This window comes from Phallusia mammillata, chromosome 4 (genome assembly GCF_965637545.1).
Source record: "Phallusia mammillata chromosome 4, kaPhaMamm4.hap1.1, whole genome shotgun sequence".
NCBI classification, from domain to species: Eukaryota; Metazoa; Chordata; class Ascidiacea; order Phlebobranchia; family Ascidiidae; genus Phallusia; species Phallusia mammillata.
Genome location: NC_137255.1, coordinates 18,217,849 through 18,241,415, shown reverse-complemented (window position 1 = coordinate 18,241,415; position 23,567 = coordinate 18,217,849). Strand labels below are relative to the sequence as shown.

Below are 23,567 nucleotides of genomic sequence, written 5' to 3'. Positions count from 1 at the left end.
TTTTTTGGCTCGCGGTCGTAGAATTGGAATCGCAATTCAAGATAAATTCAATGCTAAAGCCAATTAAACACTTGAGCAAAACGAAATCTTAAGCTGCTAAAAGTAATTTTCACTTTTTACCAGTAAAGCTTTTAGGATTCATTTCACCTAAATATTATTTGCTTGGTTACGCATATTACTGATCTAAGAGAGGTTTGTGATACACAGACAAAACTAAGATATGAAATTATGCGCAAACGATTTCTTTGATTGTTACGTGTGATATAACGAAACCTTGATCAACACGCCAGTAAGATTGTAAAGACATGGCCATTTGGAGGCCAACGAAAATAGCGCCCTCAACCACTAAATAACCAAACACTATAGTTTGGAAAGAGCTGACCTATAGTGCCATTAAAGTGGTGCAGTATCAATGTCTTTAAAAGCATCGACATTTTGGGCCGTGGATGGCCCGCGGATTCAAAGCAGTTCGATAATTGGCCCTGGACAAATTTTGAGTTGGAGACCCCTGGCGTAAATAGACACGTTGTAAATGTACTTGAAACGTATAAAACGATTGTTATAATGTCTAGGGCTAGGCATGTGGTTGCCAGCCTTGACTACCCAAAGAACCACTCGGACCAATTTCACATAGTAAAAACACTGGGAGCCACAAAGCCGTTTTGAAATTTGAAATGAAATGCCACTGCGTAAAACGTTTTTATGTCTCATGACACTTTTTGTTGCTCCCCAATGTCTCATTGTATATTAGGGTAGAGCTACTAACACTGAGCTTCACCTTTGGCCCGACCTGAGAACTTCTGGTAGGTGGCGCAAAAGAGCATAGGCGTTTATGGTGCTGACTCAGCAATTATTCTTACCATAAACCCAAATTGCTGTAACAGCACCATAAACGCCTATGCTCTGTTGCGCCACCTACCAGAAGTTCTCAGGTCGGGCCAAAGGTGAAGCTCAGTGTTAGTAGCTCTACCGTATATTAGACACACTGGTAAACAGTCTCGTCAGCAGAGAAAGCAAATTTCTCTCCCCATGTACATGTAGCGTTGAATGTTCTGTTTTCGCTGATTTTTATTTCTTTGTTTAACATGTTTGTTACATAACTATTAACAAACAGCTATTGTTACGCGCGCGCGCACACACTGCAAACAAAAAATAATATTGTCTCATATTGCGTGTCAACCTGCGCGCCGCCAGTTTGCCTCTTTCGGACTTCATGTTTGGTGATATAGACGGGGTTACAGGCAGTGATGGGATTCAGCCGGTTCACACCGGTTCCATAGAACCGTCTCACGAAATATTATGAGATCAGCGAACCGGTTAGCATTAGTGGTTACTGTCAATGGACTTTTTGTAACAGAACCGGCTGAAAAATATGAATTTTGTGATAGAACCGGCTGACAAAAAAATTAAATCCCACCACTGGTTGCAGGTAAATAGAACGAGCGAGTACAGTCATGCTATTGCACTGCAATTTTCATATTCGACCTTTGTGTTTGGCATAATCGTTACATAATTTGTTATCAAATGTACAACATTTGGTGAATTCAAAAACTGAGCTGCATTAGAGGCATCAAAGAGCCTCATGCGGCTCCGGTGCCGCTGGTTGGCGACCCATGAGTTAAGGAAACAGACGAGAAATTACCAGTAGCCTACAGTCGACTCTTACCGAACTATTATAGGAAGGACCAGAGTCACAGTAACATCCAAAGCGATCAGTAGATTTCAAGTTCTGCAAATGCAAAGCAAATTCAATTAATATCATCAAAACACAATAGTAACGAACTGCGAGACTTCAAGCAACTATAGGCTTACCGAAAAAATACAGTTATTCACAGCAACAACACGTTGGCTGACGACGATGGAATTCAAGGTTCAGAAATGCTTAATTTGCGCATTGGATAGGGTTGCCATACGTCAGGATTTTCCCTGACATGTCAGGGAATTTAGTGTTTAAATCTGCGTCAGGGAGAAATGATAAAATGTGCTTAAAAGTCAGGAATTTAAGAGAACAAAATATATGCTATGAAATTAATGTACCAACGAAAAAAGTTTCCAGTAGTTAGCTACAATCGCGTCTATACCATGAAGCGTAAAGAGGTAAACTGGCGGCGCGCAGGTTAACGCACAAGCTAACTGTTTCGAAGTGCAGTGTTTGTGCGCGCGTAACAATATCTGTTTGTTACTAGTTGTCTAACAATACGCGTTAAGTAAAAAAAAAATCCGCGTCTCAAGAAAACACAGTATTCGATGCTATTTGCTTGAACTGTGTATCTAATATGCAAGGAACTAACTAACAACATAAAGTCGAATGTCGTGGGACAGAAAAACGTTTTCACAGCGGCATTTTATTTCAAATTTAAAAAGGTGACTCCCAGTGTTTTGTTTTTTTCTATGTGAAATTGGTCCGAACGGTTTTTAGAGTGGAAAAGGTTGGCGACTCCTGTATATGTGCTTATTGTTTTAAGGATAGTAAGAGTAGTGAGCTTAGCCTAATAAACTTAACTAAACAGAAGACAACGCAGAAAGTTAATTGGCAAGGAACAGAGTATCGTATCTACCGTTTTCTCGTGTCGCTGTCCGTGTGACTTTCGATTATTCAAAATTTATTCCGTAATAGAAGTGTTTGGATCGCAAAATGATTAACGCAGCGGTTCTCAAACTAGGGTCCGGGGTCCTTTATGGGTCCGTGAGGCAATTTTGCGGGGACCGCGAAAAGGTGGAGGTAATTCTATATTCTTATTTGGCGTCAGTTTGTGCAACTGAATAAGTTTAAATCAAAATGAAAGTGAGAATCGACCGTCTCCATTGCTAAACAATAGGCTTTATTGCATGACAACTAACAAAAATGCAATTGTTCGCGCACAACTGTAATGTTTTTGTCTTGTCTGTGATGTTAGATTTGGATCATTGTTATGGGCAATTTTGCACAAATATAGCTAAAAATCTAAAATCCTGCAATCAACTTTCGTTTTTCTAAAATACACATTCAGGCTTAAGGACCGCGAGCCCTCGAAATAATGGCAAAGGGGTCGTTTAGAAAAAATAATGAAAAAGTTTGAGAACCACTGTGTTAACGCAAATGTATTTTGTCAGGGATTGTGTATCATAAAATATGGCAACCCTAGCATTGGACAACCGGCAACAGTTTAGTTAGCACAAAATTTCCTATACGTTACCGAAGAAACAAACACAACCAGTCAATTAATAAAGCATGCTGGCTCTACAAAATTCAGTCGCTAATAAACACGAGGTAGCCACGCTTACAAGACGTGTCTTCAGTAAAACAATCCCAAGGTTATGACAGCATAAGCACCGATTGTGTGATAGATAATGCCACCAGGTTGCACAACATTATGCTTTGCAAGTGACTTGGGGTTACTGGCGGGAAACATAGAAAATATAGTAATATGTACAATGGCGATGTAACACACATGAAACAAAACTTCAGGCGACTTGCAGTGTCAGTCGTCAGTCGTCATGCGCAGGATAATAAAATAAACGGGAGGAAAATAGGAGCTGGACTATCATGTGAGTATACCAGTGGTTCTTAAACTGAGGTCCGCGGTCCCTTAGGGCAGTGGTTCTCAAACTTTGTTTTGTTGCGACGCCTCTGGAAAAGTTTTCTGGACTTGCGACGCACCAGCAAATAAAAGTTAATGAGGAAACTTATCAATAAACAGTTAATTTAAATCTATTAAACAGCACTTAGAGAACAATTTTAGGCGAACTGTTTTTCGACAAAGTTATAAAACTGCACTCAACACTTTCAGTGCACCCGGCAATCACGTGCGGGCTTTTGTTAATTGTTTCAATTGTTGCGCACAATTGCATTGTCTTGTCTGCTGCAAGGCCTCAACAGCATCAATAACGAATTACAATGAAAGTAATGTTTCAACTTACGCACAATATAAACTGATGCACAAAAATTTACTGCTGCAACTCATGCACAATAACTACTTCAAACTTTGCTAACAATTATACGTTATACCTACCTCAAGCCTTTGCTAGAAAAGTCGCCTTTGTTACATTGTTATGAAGCAAGACTCCGTTCACATAATCAAGTTTAATGCCCTTCAAGCGTCGCCCCAGACACGCGCCTAACACGCACTTGCTGCTTGTACTGTTTGGTCTCGACGTACATTGACGGACAGCCACATTTTTGCTCAAAAACTTTTGAGGTAAATTTACGTCAATCCGCACTCTGCGCAAAAAGCATTTGGACGTAGATATACGTCAACCGCACTGAAACCTCATTTTTTATGAGATAAACTGAGTTCAGCCACGAAACGGAAATATTCTGCGACGCCCTTGGAAAATTGAAACGACGCACCAGGGCGTCGCGACGCACAGTTTGAGAACCACTGCCTTAGGGGTCCGTGAAGGAATTTTGTGGGGACCGCGAAAATGTTGAAGTACTTCCATAATCTTATTTAGCGTCCGTTTGTGCCACTGAATAAGTTTAAATCAAAGTAAAATTAGAGATTAGCTGCCTCCATTGCTAAACAATAGCATTTGTTCCATGACAACTAAAAAAAATCGTAATGGTTTTTTTTGCTTGTCTGTGATGTCACAAACTGTCTTTGGATTATTATAATGCATAATTTTGCATAACTAGCTAAAATTCTGCAAATCAACTTTCGTGTTGCTAAAATACACATTCAGGCTTAAGGACTGCAAGCTCCCGATATAATGGCAAAGGGACCGTTTTGAAAAAATGTTGAAAAAGTTTGAGAGCCACTGGAGTATACTATGATGAAACGTGAAGTCTCAAAGAGACAAACTGACTGCAAGCAGGGTAACATGCAATTCGATAGACGCCATTTCGCAGCGTGTGTAATAACACCTGTTTGTTAGTATTTGTGTAACAATACGTGTTAAACAAAGAAATAAAAATCAGCGTCAGGAGAAACCAGGACATTCAATGCTACGTGGTGAGATTAATTTGCTTTCGCTGTGTTGTGTAGAAAAGGGTTTTTATCGCGATAGTTATTAAAGATGGTAAACAATTTTGATATGACATAACAATACATACAACGTACGGCAAAGTATTTAATTTGCGTTGGTGATGTCCTGGCTGAACCTTATTATCTCCACTATTCCGCCTCCCCGCCGATTTCGGCGAGTGGGACACATTTTTGTAAAGTGCAATGAGGTGCAACCGCACACAAACATGCGTTAATTTGCAAGAGCAGCAGATGGACCTACCTGTAGAATCGCATTGTTTAAAGCTCATATACCACAAGCTTCGACGTAGTCTTACCATATGTAGCGTCAGAAAATGAGTTTGGTATTTCATGACGTCACTTTGTGACGTCACATAACATGGCATAGAAAAAAAATGTCGGCGCCTGTGGGTGAGTTAAAGTTTCATTACTTTTCCTTTGTACACTCGACGGGTGAGTAAAACAAAAAAGTTGGTCATATTTGACAACATTTTATTTTTTTTCGTCTGCTTGTTGGAGACCCCTGATTTACGCAGTAAATTGTATGTGACACATAATAAGTTTAAGTTCTTAGCGGGTCCAACAGGTCAAGTTTCGTAGGCGTTCTGCTCCAACTGTTGAGGTATACCGTGTGTGAAGTAACAAATATGCGTTGGGAAGAATTTCTTTCGGTTGACTATTCAGGCGTTTTCTTTGCAGTGAAGGCATGTAAAAAAAACACGGATAGGCCTGTATTCTGATAATTTAGTTCACAAACGTTAAACTTGTTTATCACGTGGTTGGCGACGTATTTGTTTACATTTATTGATGGACTTGCAATCAACACCAACAATTAACGCGATTATGTGCAATACGTGCGGGGTATTGCGCCAGCAGAAAGACGGTTTAGGAACCGCGCTATTGTCGGTAATAATAAGCATTGTTTCTATTGTTAATAACTAGGTAACATGGCTGCTATAATAGGACCAATTTGGTTACGGCTGTATCCGTTGTCTGACAAATTTGAACAGTTTCCGAAGCAGAAGGTATAGCTGCCTAAGTGAGCTGCACGCGATATCTTAAACACGGTTCGCGAGATAAAGTAATTCGCTCAAAGAAGTTTAGCTTGCAGTTGATACTTAACATCATTAAACCTTGGTGTATTTCAGCATGTTGCGATTGTGTTTTTTTCCATTTTTTTTTCTTCTGGCACGAAATCAGAGATGTGGTTTAGGGTTGAATATGTCAGTTATAGGTTGGCGATCTTGTCCAATAGGAGAAGAATTAAAAGTTCCGAAATAGCAAAGAAAGAAGTGTACCAAAACGGTTGGTTTAAGCCAGTGGTTCCCAAACTATGCGCCGCGGCACAGTGGTGCGCCGCCAGATGTCAAATCAATCAAGTGAAGTAGTAGTACCAGGTGCTTAGACCACTAGGCCAACATGCTCCACGTCTCTGAGATGTTCAACTAGGCTATTTAACTATGAAAGTGGCCTGTATAGCGGCTTTATGACCTCATAGTTAGTGCCTTTGTCAGCTAAAAAAATTATTCAAATGTTCGAAGTGCGCCAAATAATTTTTGTTTTTTCTAAAATGCGCCTTAAAAGAAAAAAGGTTGGGAACCACTGGTTTAAGCACTAATTTGCTGGTCCACGCTTTACTCGATGGAGGGCAGGCCATTTGCGGCAAAGGTGGTGGTTCATCTAGTCTAGAGTAAATGAAAAAAAAAAAAAAAAAAATAGTCTAGACTCTAGAGCAGCGGTTCCCAAACTTTTCTAACAAATTTGCCTGGTGGACCCTTTGCAATTATTTTGATATTTCGCGGCCCTATAAAAATCAAAGAATGCTATAGAAAAAATGCAAAACCACACACTTTTAGTACACTAGTGCAGTCACGATTCTTTTTAATGTAACAACTTTCTAACTTAGTGGTTTTCAAACTTTTTCATCGTTTTTTTCAAAACGGTCACTTTGCCATTATTCGAGGACTCGCGGACCTTAAGCCTGAAGGTGTATTTTAGCAATACGAAAGTTGATTTACAGAATTTTAGCTTATTAGGTATGCAAAATTACACATAACAACGATCCAAAGACGGTTTGTGACATCACAGACAAGACAGAAAACATTACGATAGTGCGCAAACAATTGCAGTTGTCATGCAACAAAGGTTATCTATTGTATAGTAATGGAGGCAGTGGATCTCTAATTGTACTTTGATTTAAACCTATTCAGTGACACAAATTGACGCCAAATAAGACTCCAGAGGTACGTCAACCTTTTCGCGGACCCCGCAAAATTGCTTCACGGACCCCAAAAGGTCCGCGGACCCCAGTTTGGGAACCGCTGGTCTAGAGTAAATGCACTGTACAGTAGATGCAAACCTGCAGATACTTCTTTTTCCAGCGCAACCTGTTTTTAAAGTCATAAACCAGCACTCCACAAGACACCGATAGGCTGCAACCCTTACACATAAAAGAAAAGCGCCCCAGGCAATCGGAATACAAAACTGAGATTCCATACAGTTGTGTTTCCATCGCATCTTTGCCAGTTTGAATGTAGCTAAATATGTTACATTATCGCCGAAACGGTTTTGTTGATTAAAATACGATTTGCTTGAACAATGAAAAAACTAACAAGTTTGACATTAGTTTTGCAGATTGTCTTCTGTTGTGATATTTATACAGTTTAAATACTCGATACAGATTGTTAACAGTAGATAAGTCAACTTAAAAAAGCATGGCTAACCTTCCTTCTCAGTTGATGTTTCCGGACAAGAGTGTACCTACACATAAGTAAGTTTTGTTACTAATTGTCGATCTATATGTTAAGTGCTATTTTTGTCTTTTTATTTTTTAAGTAAGACATTTATTATGCCTTTTAAAATATGTTTCATTTCAATTCAGTGCAAATATACCAGATGTTAATCAATCAGGGATAACAACTTTACCTTCAGATTTGTTACCAAAGAGTTCAATGCAAGAAGATAAGACAACACTTGAAACCGAAAACCTTACAAGGTAAAGTCTTCACTTTTCTTTGACTGATCTTTTTTTTGATGGTTAATCAACACAAAACGAATATATTATAGTATCACGCAAAACGCTTCTTATAGAGAGCAGTGTTTATAGGCATAGAGGCCCCAACAGGTTTTTAAACATATTGATTCATCTACAATGAGAACATCATTATTACCTCGTGTGTATCCTGTTCACATCAGATTGCATAGTTTGTTTGTCATTGGTCAAAGTTTGTTTCCTTGCAGTGTTGTTAGCGAAGAAGCAATGACCGCCCGTAAGCTGGTTACATTGTTGGTGTTGGTTGTCAACTTCGTAAGCAGCATTGCAATAGTTCTCACCAACAAGTCCTTATACTCATCAAAAGGATTGCCACCAACGTTTCTCGCTGGATTTCAGTTCCTTTGCACCTTTTCAGGATTACTGATATTAGCTTCATGTGGAGTATTTCAGGTGAGTTTATTGTTATCTGCAGCTCAAATAAAAAGTGTTGGCATTTTATGAAGCGTCATCTAGAAACATCTGTGAACGTTTTGAGAGAATTGGATAATAATGCATTTTTTGTAATGTAAGATCCAATTTTTTTCCAAATGTCTTTATTTTCTCCTAAACGACCAGCAGTCTTAAAGAGAAAAATTCAAACAGAATAAAACATTGTTTCGTCGGCTGCTTTTTAATGGAACTGCTGAAAGAGTAATTGTTTAAAGATTGTTTGTTTGTGGGTTTATTACCAATTTGTAAAAACTGCGTTTATTGAACAACACCGACGAACGTTGAGGCTTGCCAAATGTGTTGCACGCACAAAAGTCAAAGCTACGCGAGAACCCATCAATCGATTCCAAATATGACGTGCTTATGACAGATTTTACTTGGAATCTTTTTAACAGTGGGCTTTTATTCTACAAGGTAAAACGGGTTCGTCTATGGAACGTCTTGCCATTGTGTGTCGCTTTTTGCTCGTTTGTCGTGTTTTCGAATTTCTCGCTAAAGTACAACACTGTGGGAACGTATCAGTTGATCAAGTGCCTTTCCGATCCGTTGATGTTCTTCCTACAAGTAAAGCTGTATGGGAAAAAGTTCAGCAAAAAAGTTCAAATTACTCTGGTGAGTTAATAACGAGTGCCGCACATCACCAACTTTTTAAATTTTAAAGCTTAATATTTAAGAGTCATATTTAGCAATTGCATCAATCTTTATGTATTTCAGGTTGTAATTGTGGCTGGAATTACTTTGAACTACTTTACTGACGTTCAGGTGAACTTTGTTGGTGGAGTTTTTGGACTTATTGCGGTTGTTGCGGCGTCTTTCTACTACACGGTAAGAATACACATCTATCTATACATACACATGTAATATTTGTGTCTATAACGTATACCTGAAGCTATTAAAAGGCCCACTCATAAGTATGAAAATAAACACAAATTCTGGCCTCAACCTTTATAAAAATTTGTACGTACCTACAATCGTTTCCAAAGTTTACAAACAGTTCGTTCTGAACTACAGTTTTTTTTTATTTAGGAGTTTGTAGGTTTAATTTTATATTGACATACGGCACCAAATTAATAGGTAACAGTTTATAGGTGACCCTGATAACTCGAATGTGCCTTACATGCTAAATATAAATTAAGGGTTAAATTCGAGTTTCTGTTGACAGTGGGTTGGAACGAAGCAAGAAGAACTTGCATTGTCACCTATGCAACTGCTGTTTTATCAATCTCTTATATCAGCATGTTTCCTACTGATTATCAGCCTGTCTTACGAAACGGGACCTTTGATTGAGTTTTGGACAACATTACTTGAAAACACCAAACTTGTAAGATCTTTGTTTCAAAATGAAAAAGTAACAATAAAAATAAAATGATATAGCGAATTGTTGCTCTAAAAATACAATGGAATAATGTGCATCTGAACTTTTGTGGCAGGGGCCTAAAAAGCGCGGGCTGCGGTCCGAAACTTTCTTTCAGAAATATCGAATACATCCCTGATGCAAAATTATGTTAAATGTTCCTTCTTTTCAATTACATAATATCAACCATGATTTTATGGTAGCAGGTTGACCTTTAAAAACGTTTCTCTTCTTACAGGAGCTCTTTTTGGTTTCTGGTTTACTGGCCTTGGCCGTCAACCTTTCGGTGTTCTACATCGTTCGTCGAACATCGGTGATAACATATGCCGTGTTTTGCAAACTCAAAATCTGTCTCGTCATTTGGGGAAGCTACGCTGTATTCGGGGAATTAATGACGCCTCTGCAAGCAGTGGGAACAGCAATTACCCTTCTGGGCACCTTTGTTTATACGTTTTTGAAGAATGAAGAAAGTAGTGCCGACCAAGAAAGCCGAAAGAAAATATATTCAGATGATGAAAGGCAGTCGGGAAATTCACAACGAAAGGATACAATATAAATAGCAACGATAGTTTGCACATATAGCCTAGTACGTTCCATAGTATTAACTTGCAGTAAAAAAACTAACAGTCACGTTTCTTCAAGTTTGTGTTTGCTATGCAATAAATTCATTTCATCACTTTACGAAATATCTAGTGAAAAGTAAAATTGTGTAAAAAAATAAAACATAATAGCACAGACCATATAAAACGGTATAATTAAGCTTATTCATGTCCGCGTATATGCAGTAATCAACATATAACTTAAGTATATTTTTTCAATTTTTTTTGGTATTTTTTACATCTTGGTGCCTATGTCGTTCACAGAAAGGCTGGATATGTGATTTTACTTTGTACAATGTCAGATTTGGTGGCCTTTAAACATTTTCAGCAGTGTTTCGCCAGATTGGATGTTGCTTGAATCTAAAAAATGGTGGAAATTTTTAAAACTAATAAGTTAGTATTTATCTACAAATAAACACCACCACGTTCGTGCTTTGTTTGTTAAAACTTTGTATGATGGTTTTGTGAATATTCACATCACGTTATTTCGCTTTGTATCTTCTTCATAGTTTTGTTACATAAATATGATTATGTAATAAAGAATTGAAACGGTTGAAGTATTTCGTAAAAAAAACGAACATAAATCCAAAAGACTTACTGGAATGGCAGACCTTTACAAGATTCTCATTTGTAGCATTAAGATCTTTAATAACTGCCAAGCAAACTCCACATACACCAAGAGCAGCCACCAACGCAATTGCCAGGACAATAACTGACAGTTTATATTTCCAAACTACTTTCTTTGAGTAAGCAGAAGATACACTTTCGGTACGTTGTACCAGCAACCTACGACTGATGCTATCACCTGTATTTACTGACTGTCCTGTTGTACCAGCTGTTGTTGTCATGGCGTGGCCTTCTATGTTCAAGTCATAGTAAGTGTCGTTAAATTTGTCATCTTCAAAGAACACATCTTCCTCAATAGTCATGTATGGGTTTTTGCGAAGCTTCGTCGGTACATAGGCTGACATTTTTAGACGAAGTATTCTTCTCAGTAACACCAACTTGCTTTTACATTGCGCTGTAGTAAGTATAGCCTGACAACTGAAACGAGGCTTGTATCGAACCACACAAGTCCCATATAACCAGTTAATGATTTATTTTAAACCCGTGATGCGCCAGGCAACACATCGTCAATACAACTTTCTCTCCGTTAAGTTTAGACGTATTGAAACTCCAATTAATGGCAACCGGATGTGTGGTGCAATCTAGCACTTGCCATGCAAGATGGGATGGATAATCGCTGGAAAATTTGTTTACATAACAGCCTTTCAGTCATAATGTTAGTGGTTTCTATACTCTTGGGTAGCTTAACTAACGAGGTAGACCAGAAAAGCTAGTTTTATTAAAACTCTACGATTGCAAAGAAACAAATTACATCCGTTTTTTGTATTTTTAAATGTGCCATCAAAGTTCACAAAAGACAGATTTGAGACAAAGTAATTGTTTTGAGGGCAAACTTGCCATTATTTAAAGAATTAAGTTAGGAACGAAGCACAAACACGACGCTAATAAAAAGAGCACAAAACAAAAACTCACACAACAGAAGATATAAGCATTCATATAATATTGCACGACTGGTAATTTTTAGACCAACAACTAAATGCATGTATAATATCGGGAATGTGGATCCCGTCACGATAAAGATGCAGTAATTTGTGATCCGCATTGTTGTATTTCAGTAAATGCAAATAGCGTTGGACAATAGCATTTGTTCATAATAGTGACAAACTGCTTAAGTCGAATATGCTCAACAAAATAAGAGTCACGTTACCTTTAGATAATTTTGTTTCGTACAGCTTGTATACTATAGAATACGTTCTTAAGTGTCGTAAACGAGGTCACTTACATCAACAAGATAAGGTTCAGTTTAAAACACCAGAAAGAACCATTCAGGCTCTGCACGAACCATTTTAGGCAGGTTGGGCGCATATGTAGTTCGAATCTTCATAACATTTAAATACGGTCAAAAACGTATGGCGTATTCCTACATCTGCAAAGTGTGCACAAGGATGGGGTGTCAAACTCAATTCGATAATCTGGAGACAAGTTTTCTTTACCAAATAATGCATTTTTGTGTTGTAAGAGGCATAAAAACAGTATTGGTGGATGTGGGGCGCCCGTACGGAAGTAGAGTTTGTGGCCTTGTGGGATCCAGTTTTAGTCGACTTGGGGAACAGTAATAGTCTTTCCTTTAGGATCGTCAAATCGGTCCATAGTCGTAACTTGCGAAAGCATTGCTAGTCCATAGAACAGCATAACTATGACAAGTAAACCAACCAACAATCCCATCCAAATTGGACCTGTAAACCACCCTTCACAATCCAATGCACGAGAAAAGGTGTTGTTGGCCACACCGAATGACTGCATCTAAAGAAAAAAAAGAGTTTTGATAAAAACCCACAAAAACACTGCCAAAGTCAGTTGGTCAAGCAATTGATAGGATAGCATAATATTTTTAAAGGTTTATTTAAAACTTTTTATTCATGGTAGACTGTCAATCATTTGGAGAACACTCATACACCTACATATGTACCAGAAACATTCATACACTAGCATACACATGAACAAACATGTGTAAGAACAGGTTTACATTTAAACTTTGAACCTAAGGTTGATATTCGAGCTTCAAATACAGTTTGACAAACACCCAAAACATACATCACCAATAACGCCTGTAAAACGCAACATGATTTTTTACCTGAACATGGTTAAATTGCAAAGAAACTTGTGTGGCAGAAGTGTTGCCAATGAAGGAGATATTTTCGGGTGCCTGACACACAAATGACCAATCAATTGGAGCTGTTATAGTGCTATTGAATGAACGCCTGTTGAGACGCTGAGTTTTAGTTGTACCACCAGATGTGTAAGTGACTGTGACATCTGCCAGGTTCCACCACTGCATGGCAGATACTGGGTAAAAGGCAGTGACAAACTCAAATCTGTAATTCAAAAAACTGAGTAATTTTTTTGGCAGTTAAGTTATCAATATGGAAGTGGCAATGACCTGACAGTTACATTTCCGGTGATGGATGAAGAGTTTGTTGGTGTGTATGTCATTTCAGCACTAAAAATAAACCAGTTTTGTTATTTCAAATGGTTATGGCTTATATAGTTTGTGTTTTAGGCACAATCACCAAAAACATTTAAGACTATGACTATGTTTCTGCCTGACTTAGCAAATATGGAATTAAACAGGTTTCAATATCCACAAAAACACTATCGACAGTATTTTGGTACATAAAGTGTACATACATGTTGGTGCCATTTGTTGAGTTTTTTGGAGCACATGTCTCTGCTACAAAAGTAGCTTTGGAGGAAGCAACCAAGCTGCTTTTTTCTGTGCCCACAAACAATGTCAAAGTCTTATAAGCCATGTAAGTACAGTTTCCAATAAGATATGTTGTCCCATTGATGATTTCCTCCACTGCCAGTAAGTGCCTTCCCATACCATGACCTGTCTGTAATGAATCTTGATCCTGAAAGAAAACACATTTTCAAAGTTAATGGAACCATACATTAAAAAAAGCGTTATCAGTTCTTACCACCACATTCTCAGAGGTTACAATGGCAATGTATGAGCCATCTACAGCATCCAAAGTTTGTTTAATTTTTGCATCTAAACAAACAATAAGTTTTTTTTTAAATATTGCAAAGAATTCTAATCAACCATGCAAAGATTTGAAATCATTAATACCTAGTTCCATCAGGCCTTTTGCTGTTGCTGATGGTGTGGATCGATCAATTGAGTGAAACGTATCTATTTGAATATTGGATTCGCTAAAAGTCTGGTGAAAAGCATCTGTGAGGTCATCAATAATGTTTGCTGGCTCAATTGATGGAACTACGAGGGATGTGTTGTACTTCTCCACATATTTCTGAAAAAAAAGGTTATTGTGGCTTTAAACGTTGTCATCGTCTTTTTTTTAAGTTCAAGTATTCTAAATCATAAACGTTCTTATTGCTAACTTCAAATGAAATTTTATTAAAACTTGAACATACATGAATATTATGGAAGGCCTGTTCTTTGGAGCTGCCAAATAATGTGAAGTCTTCAATTGATAACTGCAACAAACAAACAGTAAAAATTGAAAGTGTTGATTATTATTCATAGCCAAATTTTTATTTGATAATACAAAAAAATGATAACACTTCTATTCATTACTTTGAATGTGAAGCTGTTAACACATTACACAAAGTTTACCCTGTCATATGCAAAAATGAAAACATTTGATGGGTGAGTTTGTTGCAGACATTCCAAGTAATTCTTAGAAAATACAGAAGAAAAAGTTTCTCCAGGGCGAAATGAACCACCATTCTGGCATGATGTATATCTTAACAAAAAAATTCATGCAATTATTTTAAAAGTATTCAGCAAAAAGCAAATTTGATCAACAAATAAATTCTACTTACTTGGTGTTAGTCCAAAGAAGGAGTGGAACAAACTCAGAAGCCAAAGAAGTCACCGCCAAACTCAGGCATAATAACACCGAAAATCCAACTTTTATTGGCAACATTGTGTTTTATTATATGTTACTTAGCACTATTGATGCACAAAATAAGTTCATAAGGTTATTATCTGTCTTAAAATATGTTTCCGCAAACAATAAACATTTTACTTAAACAACAGCAAAGTGATGTAAGCAACAGCTACAATTACGTTTTGCCTGATCGCGTGACCAAGGTGGCAAGTACGCAATCACGATTTCTATGCTAAACAATTCAATATTTGTTAGAAATCAGTGCAATGAAAAAACTTGTTTGTAAAAAATCAGGAGTTGATCTTAAAAAAATTGCATTGCATTCTACTATTCAATTATAAATTTTTATATGGTTTAACTGTTACTTATTACATGTCACATTTGTGTTAACCATGACACAACTTTTTGAAGGACACATTCGATGCCAGAAGAGTTAGCATCACTTTTTGGACATCGGGCAAAAGTACACAGCAACTCCAATGAGCTAAATTCTTTACATAAATAATTCAGAACGCAGTGAAATATTCATTGCACAATAATATTGCGATTCGCATGTAATATGGTGGTAGGGCGGTGAAGGAAAACCGTTGTGGATATGTTTAGTTTCCTTTCTTCATTAAAATGAGGTCCTTAAACACGAACGATGACGAACTTGTGTCACTGTTAAAACTACTGTGGTTGGAACGGGATTGAAATCGGGCATTAACAAACGAGTAACCAGAAACTTTCCCAACGTTATCAGCAGATCTCTCCATATCACTGATATTCATAAGGGAACTGTTACTACTTGAACTAGCAGGGAACGTAAGTTCGTTTTCTTCCACTACTGAATCGGTATTTTCCTGCAGTAGGATTCGTGGTTTGGTCGGACGAAAGTAGTCCATTTCCATTTCATTCTCGAGACACACTGGTTTCCTTAAAAAACACATGAACGATGTTTACACTCCATACAATTGCTTATAATACGAGTATGCTTACCTGGGTTTCGCAAATGAGCGGTCCGCAAAGCGTAAACTGGGATGATTGCATTTCTTTCTGCGATGCACAACCACAAATATAATTGACGATATTACCATAAATAAGATAACAATGCAGATTGGTAGCACAACTGCCAGTGAATTGGTTGCTTTTACAACGTCGATCTCCTTTTCATCCTCTTGCTCAGGTAAAATTTGAAAAAAATCGACTTCGTGAATCACAAACTCTGGAAGCATTGCAAAGAAAAAACTTTCTGTACATTGCGACGTCCCGGGGATCATTAAAAGGGGGAGATAATGATTTTTGAATGCGTGGTAATGGAATTTGTCTATATACCAGGAAACATGTAGATTGCTCTCTTCCAAATTCGATTTACCTTCCAGGTAAAACGAATTCAAACTTGCAATGGTTACATCAGAAAGGGAAACATGAGGTAGAACACGTACAAGTTTAAGAATAAATAGAAAAATTGCTCTTTTCACATGATTGCTGGCATTCCTTTCTGACACAAGCACATCACGCTCTTTGAATGTATAAGTGCAGTTCAATTCAACCAGATATTGGGCTTGGGCATTTGGCAAGACTTGAATTTGCAGTAACAGACTTGATGGCCATCTTAATTTCTTCTGGGTGTTTAAGGTCACAATAATAGACTGATCATACTGGGTCTCTTGAATAAACATTCCATAGCAAGTTGTAGATGTTCCATTAAATTGAGTAATCACTTTAGTACTGTTAAGAGTAATCTTGGTCCCATTTTGCATGTAATGAACCCAATGAGCAGGAACTTTGAATTGGAATATTTTTCTGAAGGAAGTGGAGATGTTTACCACTTTTGGACCTGTCACAAACAAGACAAACACATTTGACCATTTATTCTGGATTACATTTTTAAAACTTATTAAGTGTGTCAGTTTTACACCACATTTTGTATCAAAACCAGCAATTAGCCGGTATCATTTGCATAAATCACAAACATTTTGTATTTGATCATCACTTACCTTTTGTTGTTGCAGCTGATTTTTGATGAGTTACTGCTACTGTCTTTGTGTTATTCTTGGTTAGTAGTGGTTTTGTAACTACTTCAAACATGGTAGTATGATTGGATGCAGATGTTTTTGGCAAAGTCTCTTTTGGTTGTGTTTGCTCATCAATCATTTGAATGGGTATTGTTGTAAGTTGGTTCATTGAGTGCTTTAAGTTTACAGATGTGGATATAGCATGATTGATGAAAGTAATAATTCTGGTATTTCTATTAATACTTGACATGTTTTCAATTGAAAAATGTACAGAGTGGTTTTCAAGGGGATGAAAACTAGTTTTAGAAAGTAATGTAGATGTGGTAAATGAAATGTTTTCTATTGTTTGATGACTACTGTAAACTACACTTCCACTACCTGAACCTATTGCTTTGCTACCTGAACCACTTATTTCATCATTGTGGGTTACAGATGGTGTAGAAGTTGATGGTGAAACTTCCTGTGTGACAGATTGTTCTTTGGCAGTAGCTGCGTAACAAGAAAGCAAAGCTACATCTTATATGTTGAGTAAAACACACAAAACATCCATGCTTTTGTACGACACCCACTTCTAGTTTACTAACCCGAGCTTAGTGCTGTAGTAGGTGTATGAAAAAAGGTGATCTTTGATATTGCATTTTTGGCAGTGCTGGTTGGCAGAGTAGTGTTATGTTGCACAGGGTACAAGTGTTCATAAGGAATCTTTACAACTGCTTCATCATCGACAATAATACCTGGGCTGTGTGGTACAGAACGCTTTCTTCTCATTGCAAAGTGTTTATACATGGGGATCACATCACCATGATGCTGGGATAATTGTAGAAAAATCCATGAAGTAACTGAGCAACCCAAAATTTTATTTAAATGTCCATTCTGAAGTATGGACTCATATGATGCCATCAAATTAAGAATTCTTTTACTTCTCATGTTTAAACACTGGTTTCCATTATTTGCACTCCAATGTATAGAAAACTGTGACTTGGTAGCTTCAAAGGAAAACGGTTTTTCATGATCCAAAGTAAAACTAGCCAGAACATGTATCGACATTTGGTCATCACACAGCATATCATAGCCTTGTAAGATTTGTTTTTTACAGCATTGTGGGTCATAGATGCAGAAGTACATTGGAAGGCCACCTTGCATCATCTTTCTGTTCACTCTAAACTCACTGATAGGAACATTTAACTGTGTTGCAAGTAACTTTGTAACATCGCTGGATGTATTTGTGCATTTTTCCACATTTAGTACACAATAAACAGGAGGACATTGCATATTAACAGCTTTGGAATGCAGACTAACCTTGCTTGTGGTTAAACTATGGCCGTACAATTCGAAACCCTCTTCTTTAAGTTGTGGTAAATGTTTGTTGACCAACAGAACATTGACAACAATAAACATTGAACAAACAAGAATAAATATTCCTTTTGTATTGTTACACATTATCTTGTTGTTTTACAGAGTTTTTTGGTAACAAAAAAGCCTCCTTGTGTTTTTTAGGCACATCATATTTTATTTTTAACCATGCTTCACATCGTTTAAAAGCAATTATTTGTGTGATTTTAGTTTAATGGCAACTAAAGTAAAACCTGAAAAGCATTCAAAAAGTCACATCTATGACATTATTTTTCGCGTAACTACAATTCTAGTACACAATACTCATTTTTAATTGTATAAATGCATCAGTTTCGGATACACATCTTGGTGCTAGTAACATCCCGACAATTTGTAAATTCGCGAAATGGGAAAATTGAACCAACTCTCTATTGCGTATTTTCGGTTTCGCCAAAGCTCTGTTAAGATAAATTGTCATGGTAACCAAATTACCCGGCAACCGCAGCAAAAGCAAAACATTATTAAGCACATATCAAAACAAGTACTGCTTTTCATTAATTCAAGTACTGTTTTTTTCATTAAATCTATATGCAAAGAATATAATCCCTAAATTTCAATATTTTGTTACAACGTGCTATTGTGCTTGTTTTGTTATGTGCTTATGGTTTGTTTGATTTTTGGGTGGAGTCAAATAATTAGTACATTTTTCCATCGGTTAAGTAAATGGTTATGCTAAAACCAGATTGTATGATTTGTTTTAAAAACAAATAAGTTAAATGCTTGCAGTTACAAAAAAAATAATGACACAGAAAACATATAATTTGACATGCTTCAGTGAACAAGAACCAGCACAAGTGCTTGTCAAAAACATCAACATCGAGTATTGAAAACGGGGCCGAAACTGTTTACGTGTTTGTTTTTATTGGATTTTAAGTGATTTTCAGGCATAAATATTAAAGTGCAGCCATGGGAAAGGAAAAACCAGGGTTTATGACAGCTAAAGCCATTGGAAATCGGATCAAATCAAAAGGTCTCCAAAAACTACGATGGTATTGTCAAATGTGTCAAAAGCAGTGTCGCGATGAGGTTTGTTGTATGGTTCTTATTGTCATGAGTTGATTTGAACGTTTTATTTCACTTGAAACTAATGTTAATGTGTTTTGATCTTCACATTTGACAAATGCTTGTGGGTTAGAAAGTTGTTTTTCTTGTTATAAACCCACAGCTTCGTGATACCCATACCCCTACATATTTTGTGTAACACTGTTCTAGCAACAGCATCAAAATGGTAAAAAACATGCCACAAGATATTGATAATTGTAATTAAAATGTCATTGTTTTATTTTAGAATGGATTTAAATGTCATTGCATGTCAGAATCGCACCAGAGACAGCTTCTCTTGGCTGGTGAAAAACCTGGAGCATTTAATAACTTCTTTTCTGATGAGTTTTTCAAAGACTTCATGCAGACACTGAAAACGTCCTTTGGCACAAAGAGAGTGCAGAACAATGTGGTGGGTATTTTGACTCTCAGAATGGTGTTTAATCTCCATACACTAAATACATGTATTTGCCAGTTTATTTACAATGATGGTCTGTTTTAAAAGCAAGTAATTCAGTCCACAATTCTGTTGCCTGTTGCCAAGCTAAAAAAGCTTACTGCGGCTCAAGCATATCTCCATTGTTATGACAGAAGACCTAAATTTTTCCTTGAATACCAATAGTTCAGTATTAGCACTAAATAACATATTGCAATTATATGATAAATCGTATTTTTATTCTTTTTGTTGTCATATTTCTTTACAGGTGTATAATGAGTACATCAGTCATAAAGAACACATTCACATGAATGCCACCCGCTGGTATACATTAACAGCATTCACAAAGTGGCTTGGAAGGGAAGGTATGTTTTGTTTATTTTATAGATGTTTAATGAATTGGTAACACGTTTTTATATTGCAACCATTTGCCTAAACTATTTTGCAAATTTGGAACTTTGACCTTTACGAAATTGGGGTATTCTTTTAATCCTTTTGAAGTGGTACAAAAAAGCTAAATTCCATTGAATTTTATGCAGAATCTTGCAATGCAGTTTAAACCAGCATCATCAACATGTGATAAATAATGATTAGAAATTTAGGTACACAAGACATGCACTTGATAAGTAGATAAATAAAAGCAAAATTACCTGAGATGTGGAATAAAACTTAGCCATTTCATTTTGTTACACAGGAATTTTGACAAAAACAGTTTTGTTCTATATCTTAGTTGCAGATCTTTTTGCCTTTAACAAACATGTTTTCCTGTCAATAAACTGTTCTAAATATTGTGTATACATTTGCAGGGCATTGCAAGGTGGATGAAACAGAAAAAGGTTGGTTTATTCAATACATCGATCGGGATCCAAGGGTTTTAGCAAGACAGAAAGAGCTGGAAAAACAGAAAGCCAGGGAACGGGATGATGAAGAACGACATGCAAAGTACACAAGTTGTATTGCTTGTTTTGCTATCAAACTTAACATTTGGATTTATAAAGTTTCTGCATACATTGAATATGTGTGGTGTAGTGATGGGACGAGTACCCGGTACTCGGTATTGATGGTATCGAATGATTTCAGTGGTATCGATACTCGTACTCAGTATCGAAATATTTTGCCTCAGTTTTTGATACCAACGTTCCATACCGAAGTCTGGTTTACAACATAAGACTACAGGCAACTTTTTGCCAATATTTGCTTCGCACAGCACAAATCGGAAAAAAATTCAGCCAGGTGACATGTATTTTTTCGCCATCGTGTAGACATAATATTTTTCTACATGCTTCTGCATGTGTGTGTGTGTGTGCATATGTACCTTGACCAAGACAGATAAATTAGCTAGTGATATACAACTAAGTACAACACTACATTTAGGTACTCGTACTCGATATCGGTACTCACTTCTAAATCTGGTATCATCCCATCACTAGTGTGGTGCTCTTACTTGTCTGACTGACTATAACTTTTGTACAGGGTTATTGAAGAAATGGTAAAACGAGGTCAAGAGGCAGAAGCAAGTTCAAGTTCAAGGGAATTTACTGAACTCAAACGAGATGATGAAGATGAAAAAGTTGCCTTTAATCTAACTGCACCGACTATACCAGGTAGATTACAACTGTGTTCAGACCATTTTTTATGTTTTAGCTATTGGTGAGTATGTTTGGTGTAGGGCTGTTATAAAATACAGTTTTTCCTGTTTTTCTTCATTACTGGGCAATATAAATCCTGGAATGTAGAGTAAATTATCATTGTGATTGAAAGTAGGTAGATAATGGTGGAAACACATTTCTTTTATTTAAATCTTTAGCTCACAAAAATTTTAGCAATTTGTCCAATTGAGTAGATTTTGTATCTACATCAAATTTTACTGCATATGGTTATTTAATGATAAAACATTTAAAATAACTGTATAAATATTTGTTTGATAACAGCTCTAGATGGACATTATTAATTTACAATAGTTTGTAACTTGAATTGTGACTTATATATTTGCAGAAACAAAGGTATCTTCAGATGGTAAAAATAGTTTCAAAAAGATGAACCAGTTGGGATCAAAACGAAAGCAAGCTGGGACTTTAGAGAAGTCAGTAAAAAAGAAAAAGTCTGCATTGGATGAAATCATGACAGTCAGTATCATTTCTTCAAAGAAATATTACAGTGATCTTACTGTTAACAAAATCATTTGTTTAATGTTAGAAGTAGGTAATGCATAAGCTAGTTTGCATTTGCTATGTTTTTAAATCTCCATTTTTTAGGCGGAGGAAGTGAAGAAAAAGGTTTCACAAAGAACAGAGAACTGGCTTACCCCTGAAACTGTAGTTAAAGTCACTACAAAGCGCTTGGGTGAAAAATACTACAAAAAGAAAGCAGTAGTAAAGGAAGTTAACAACAAGTAAGCATTTTATTTGGCCATTTTACCACACAAGTAATGTCCTTTATCATTGTGCGCATTAGATTCACTGCAGTAGTGAAAATGTTGGACAGTGGTGATAAAATCAAATTGGATCAAATGCATGTGGAGACAGTTATCCCTGCTCTAGGTTTGTGTGTTTACAACATCTTACTCCCGTGGATAAACTTTTTTTCATAAATGTTTTTTTTTTTCAGGAAGAAAAGTTATTGTAGTAAATGGTGGTTATAGGAATGCTGTGGCCATAATGGAGTCAGTGGACATCAAGAAATTTAGTGCCACCATAAAAATTGTGGAGGTTTGTTTTGATAAACATTGTCATGACAATTATGTGTGTTATAGTTTTTGTGTTGTACTTAGGGACCTTTAAGCGGAAGGATTGTGGAAAATGTGAAATATGAAGACATTTCTAAGAAACATGAAGCTACCTGACATTACCAGTGAATTAACGCAGTACCACGAAGTTAAATCAGTTCGAAGATGATGAATGTTGTTTTAGGGATGTGGTTCTTCCCCTATGTGGACTCGAGATCTTTCTTCTTCTGAAGATATTTAGATTAAACTGTTATCTTCCAAACATACAAAAAAGCGTAGTTTAATGATGTTTTCCAATATTATTAAATTTGTTACCAACAACAAAAAAGCATACCAACCACGTTTTTATTTAACCCAGGGGTCTATAACCTGCGCTCATAAACATGGAAAGGTACAGTGTTTTTTTAAGGTGTTTTGGGGGACCGAAACGGTCCCCCAAATTTCTCCAGCGGTTTCCCAAAATTTGGACTTGCAACTACAGTAGAAAAGTAATGGTTCGTTTAAGCAAATATGGCTAGTTTTTGGTATTTAAATGAAACACTTGCGGTCTCTTAAAACTACTTAGCGGTCACCCAAACCAAACCTTAAAAAAAACCTGGAAAGGTAGATTTTATTTTAGTCAAGTAACATATGTGTCAACTAGAATAATATTGGAGAAACTTTATTTCTTTGCAACTAATTTATAAACAAAAACATTGGTACACTGTTGCCCATTGGTAAATTACGAACTTGGATCACTAGCCAAATGGTTATAGGTATAAAAAAAATTCAGGGTTGGAAAGGTAGATTTTATTTCAATCAAGTTACATATGTGTCAACTAGAATAATATTGGAGAAACTTTATTCCTTTACAACTGTAATTCATAAAAAACCATTGGTACACTGGTGTCCATTGGTAAATTAGGAACTTCAATAGCCACATGTTTGTGCCCGACTGATTTAAACTCTGGTCGATTGAGTAATCATCTTGCCGAAATCCAAATAATTAAGCATGGCGTTAAATCCTGTTGTTATGAGTTTTTAAAATGATAAAACGACAATTTTGTCAGCATAACAAGGCTGTGGTTGTACTTTTTATGTCAAAATTAAATAAACTGTACTTTGCAGTCAAATGT

The 23,567-nt window shown here is 36.6% G+C and overlaps 4 protein-coding genes across 6 annotated transcripts; 2 read left to right on the top strand and 2 right to left on the bottom strand.

Annotated features, from left to right (window-relative positions):
* The first annotated feature begins 7,535 nt into the window (after nucleotides 1–7,535).
* LOC145224985 (solute carrier family 35 member E3-like) lies at nucleotides 7,536–10,937 on the top strand. Of its 3 annotated transcripts, none has more exons than XM_080091626.1 (7): nucleotides 7,538–7,713; nucleotides 7,825–7,938; nucleotides 8,184–8,388; nucleotides 8,842–9,039; nucleotides 9,142–9,252; nucleotides 9,590–9,748; nucleotides 10,020–10,937. In XM_080091626.1, the coding sequence occupies exons 1-7, from the start codon at nucleotides 7,658–7,660 to the stop codon at nucleotides 10,335–10,337; spliced, it is 1,161 nt and encodes a 386-aa protein (XP_079947752.1). In that variant the 5' UTR covers nucleotides 7,538–7,657; the 3' UTR covers nucleotides 10,338–10,937. The 3 variants fall into 3 exon arrangements, with proteins under 3 accessions (XP_079947755.1, XP_079947752.1, XP_079947754.1); XM_080091628.1 differs by having other exon boundaries at nucleotides 7,647–7,713; nucleotides 7,875–7,938; XM_080091629.1 differs by lacking the exon at nucleotides 9,590–9,748 and having other exon boundaries at nucleotides 7,536–7,713.
* A 766-nt stretch (nucleotides 10,938–11,703) lies between these two features.
* On the bottom strand, nucleotides 11,704–14,986 carry LOC145225332 (V-type proton ATPase subunit S1-like). The gene is made up of 9 exons (XM_080092020.1): nucleotides 14,794–14,986; nucleotides 14,585–14,714; nucleotides 14,383–14,445; nucleotides 14,078–14,258; nucleotides 13,926–13,999; nucleotides 13,636–13,859; nucleotides 13,388–13,447; nucleotides 13,082–13,322; nucleotides 11,704–12,750 (listed from the first exon to the last, which is right to left on the bottom strand). Exons 1-9 carry the CDS (start codon nucleotides 14,895–14,897, stop codon nucleotides 12,541–12,543), a joined length of 1,287 nt encoding a protein of 428 aa, XP_079948146.1. The 5' UTR covers nucleotides 14,898–14,986; the 3' UTR covers nucleotides 11,704–12,540.
* Nucleotides 14,987–15,057: 71 nt separating this feature from the next.
* On the bottom strand, nucleotides 15,058–18,632 carry LOC145225329 (uncharacterized). Its single transcript, XM_080092016.1, has 4 exons — nucleotides 17,443–18,632; nucleotides 16,841–17,347; nucleotides 15,840–16,680; nucleotides 15,058–15,776 (listed from the first exon to the last, which is right to left on the bottom strand). The coding sequence occupies exons 1-4, from the start codon at nucleotides 18,296–18,298 to the stop codon at nucleotides 15,461–15,463; spliced, it is 2,520 nt and encodes an 839-aa protein (XP_079948142.1). The 5' UTR covers nucleotides 18,299–18,632; the 3' UTR covers nucleotides 15,058–15,460.
* A 378-nt stretch (nucleotides 18,633–19,010) lies between these two features.
* On the top strand, nucleotides 19,011–23,558 carry LOC145225333 (DNA/RNA-binding protein KIN17-like). Its single transcript, XM_080092021.1, has 10 exons — nucleotides 19,011–19,276; nucleotides 19,539–19,703; nucleotides 19,996–20,092; nucleotides 20,534–20,669; nucleotides 21,201–21,331; nucleotides 21,723–21,853; nucleotides 21,983–22,119; nucleotides 22,182–22,267; nucleotides 22,335–22,435; nucleotides 22,498–23,558. Exons 1-10 carry the CDS (start codon nucleotides 19,157–19,159, stop codon nucleotides 22,567–22,569), a joined length of 1,176 nt encoding a protein of 391 aa, XP_079948147.1. The 5' UTR covers nucleotides 19,011–19,156; the 3' UTR covers nucleotides 22,570–23,558.
* Nucleotides 23,559–23,567: the final 9 nt, after the last annotated feature.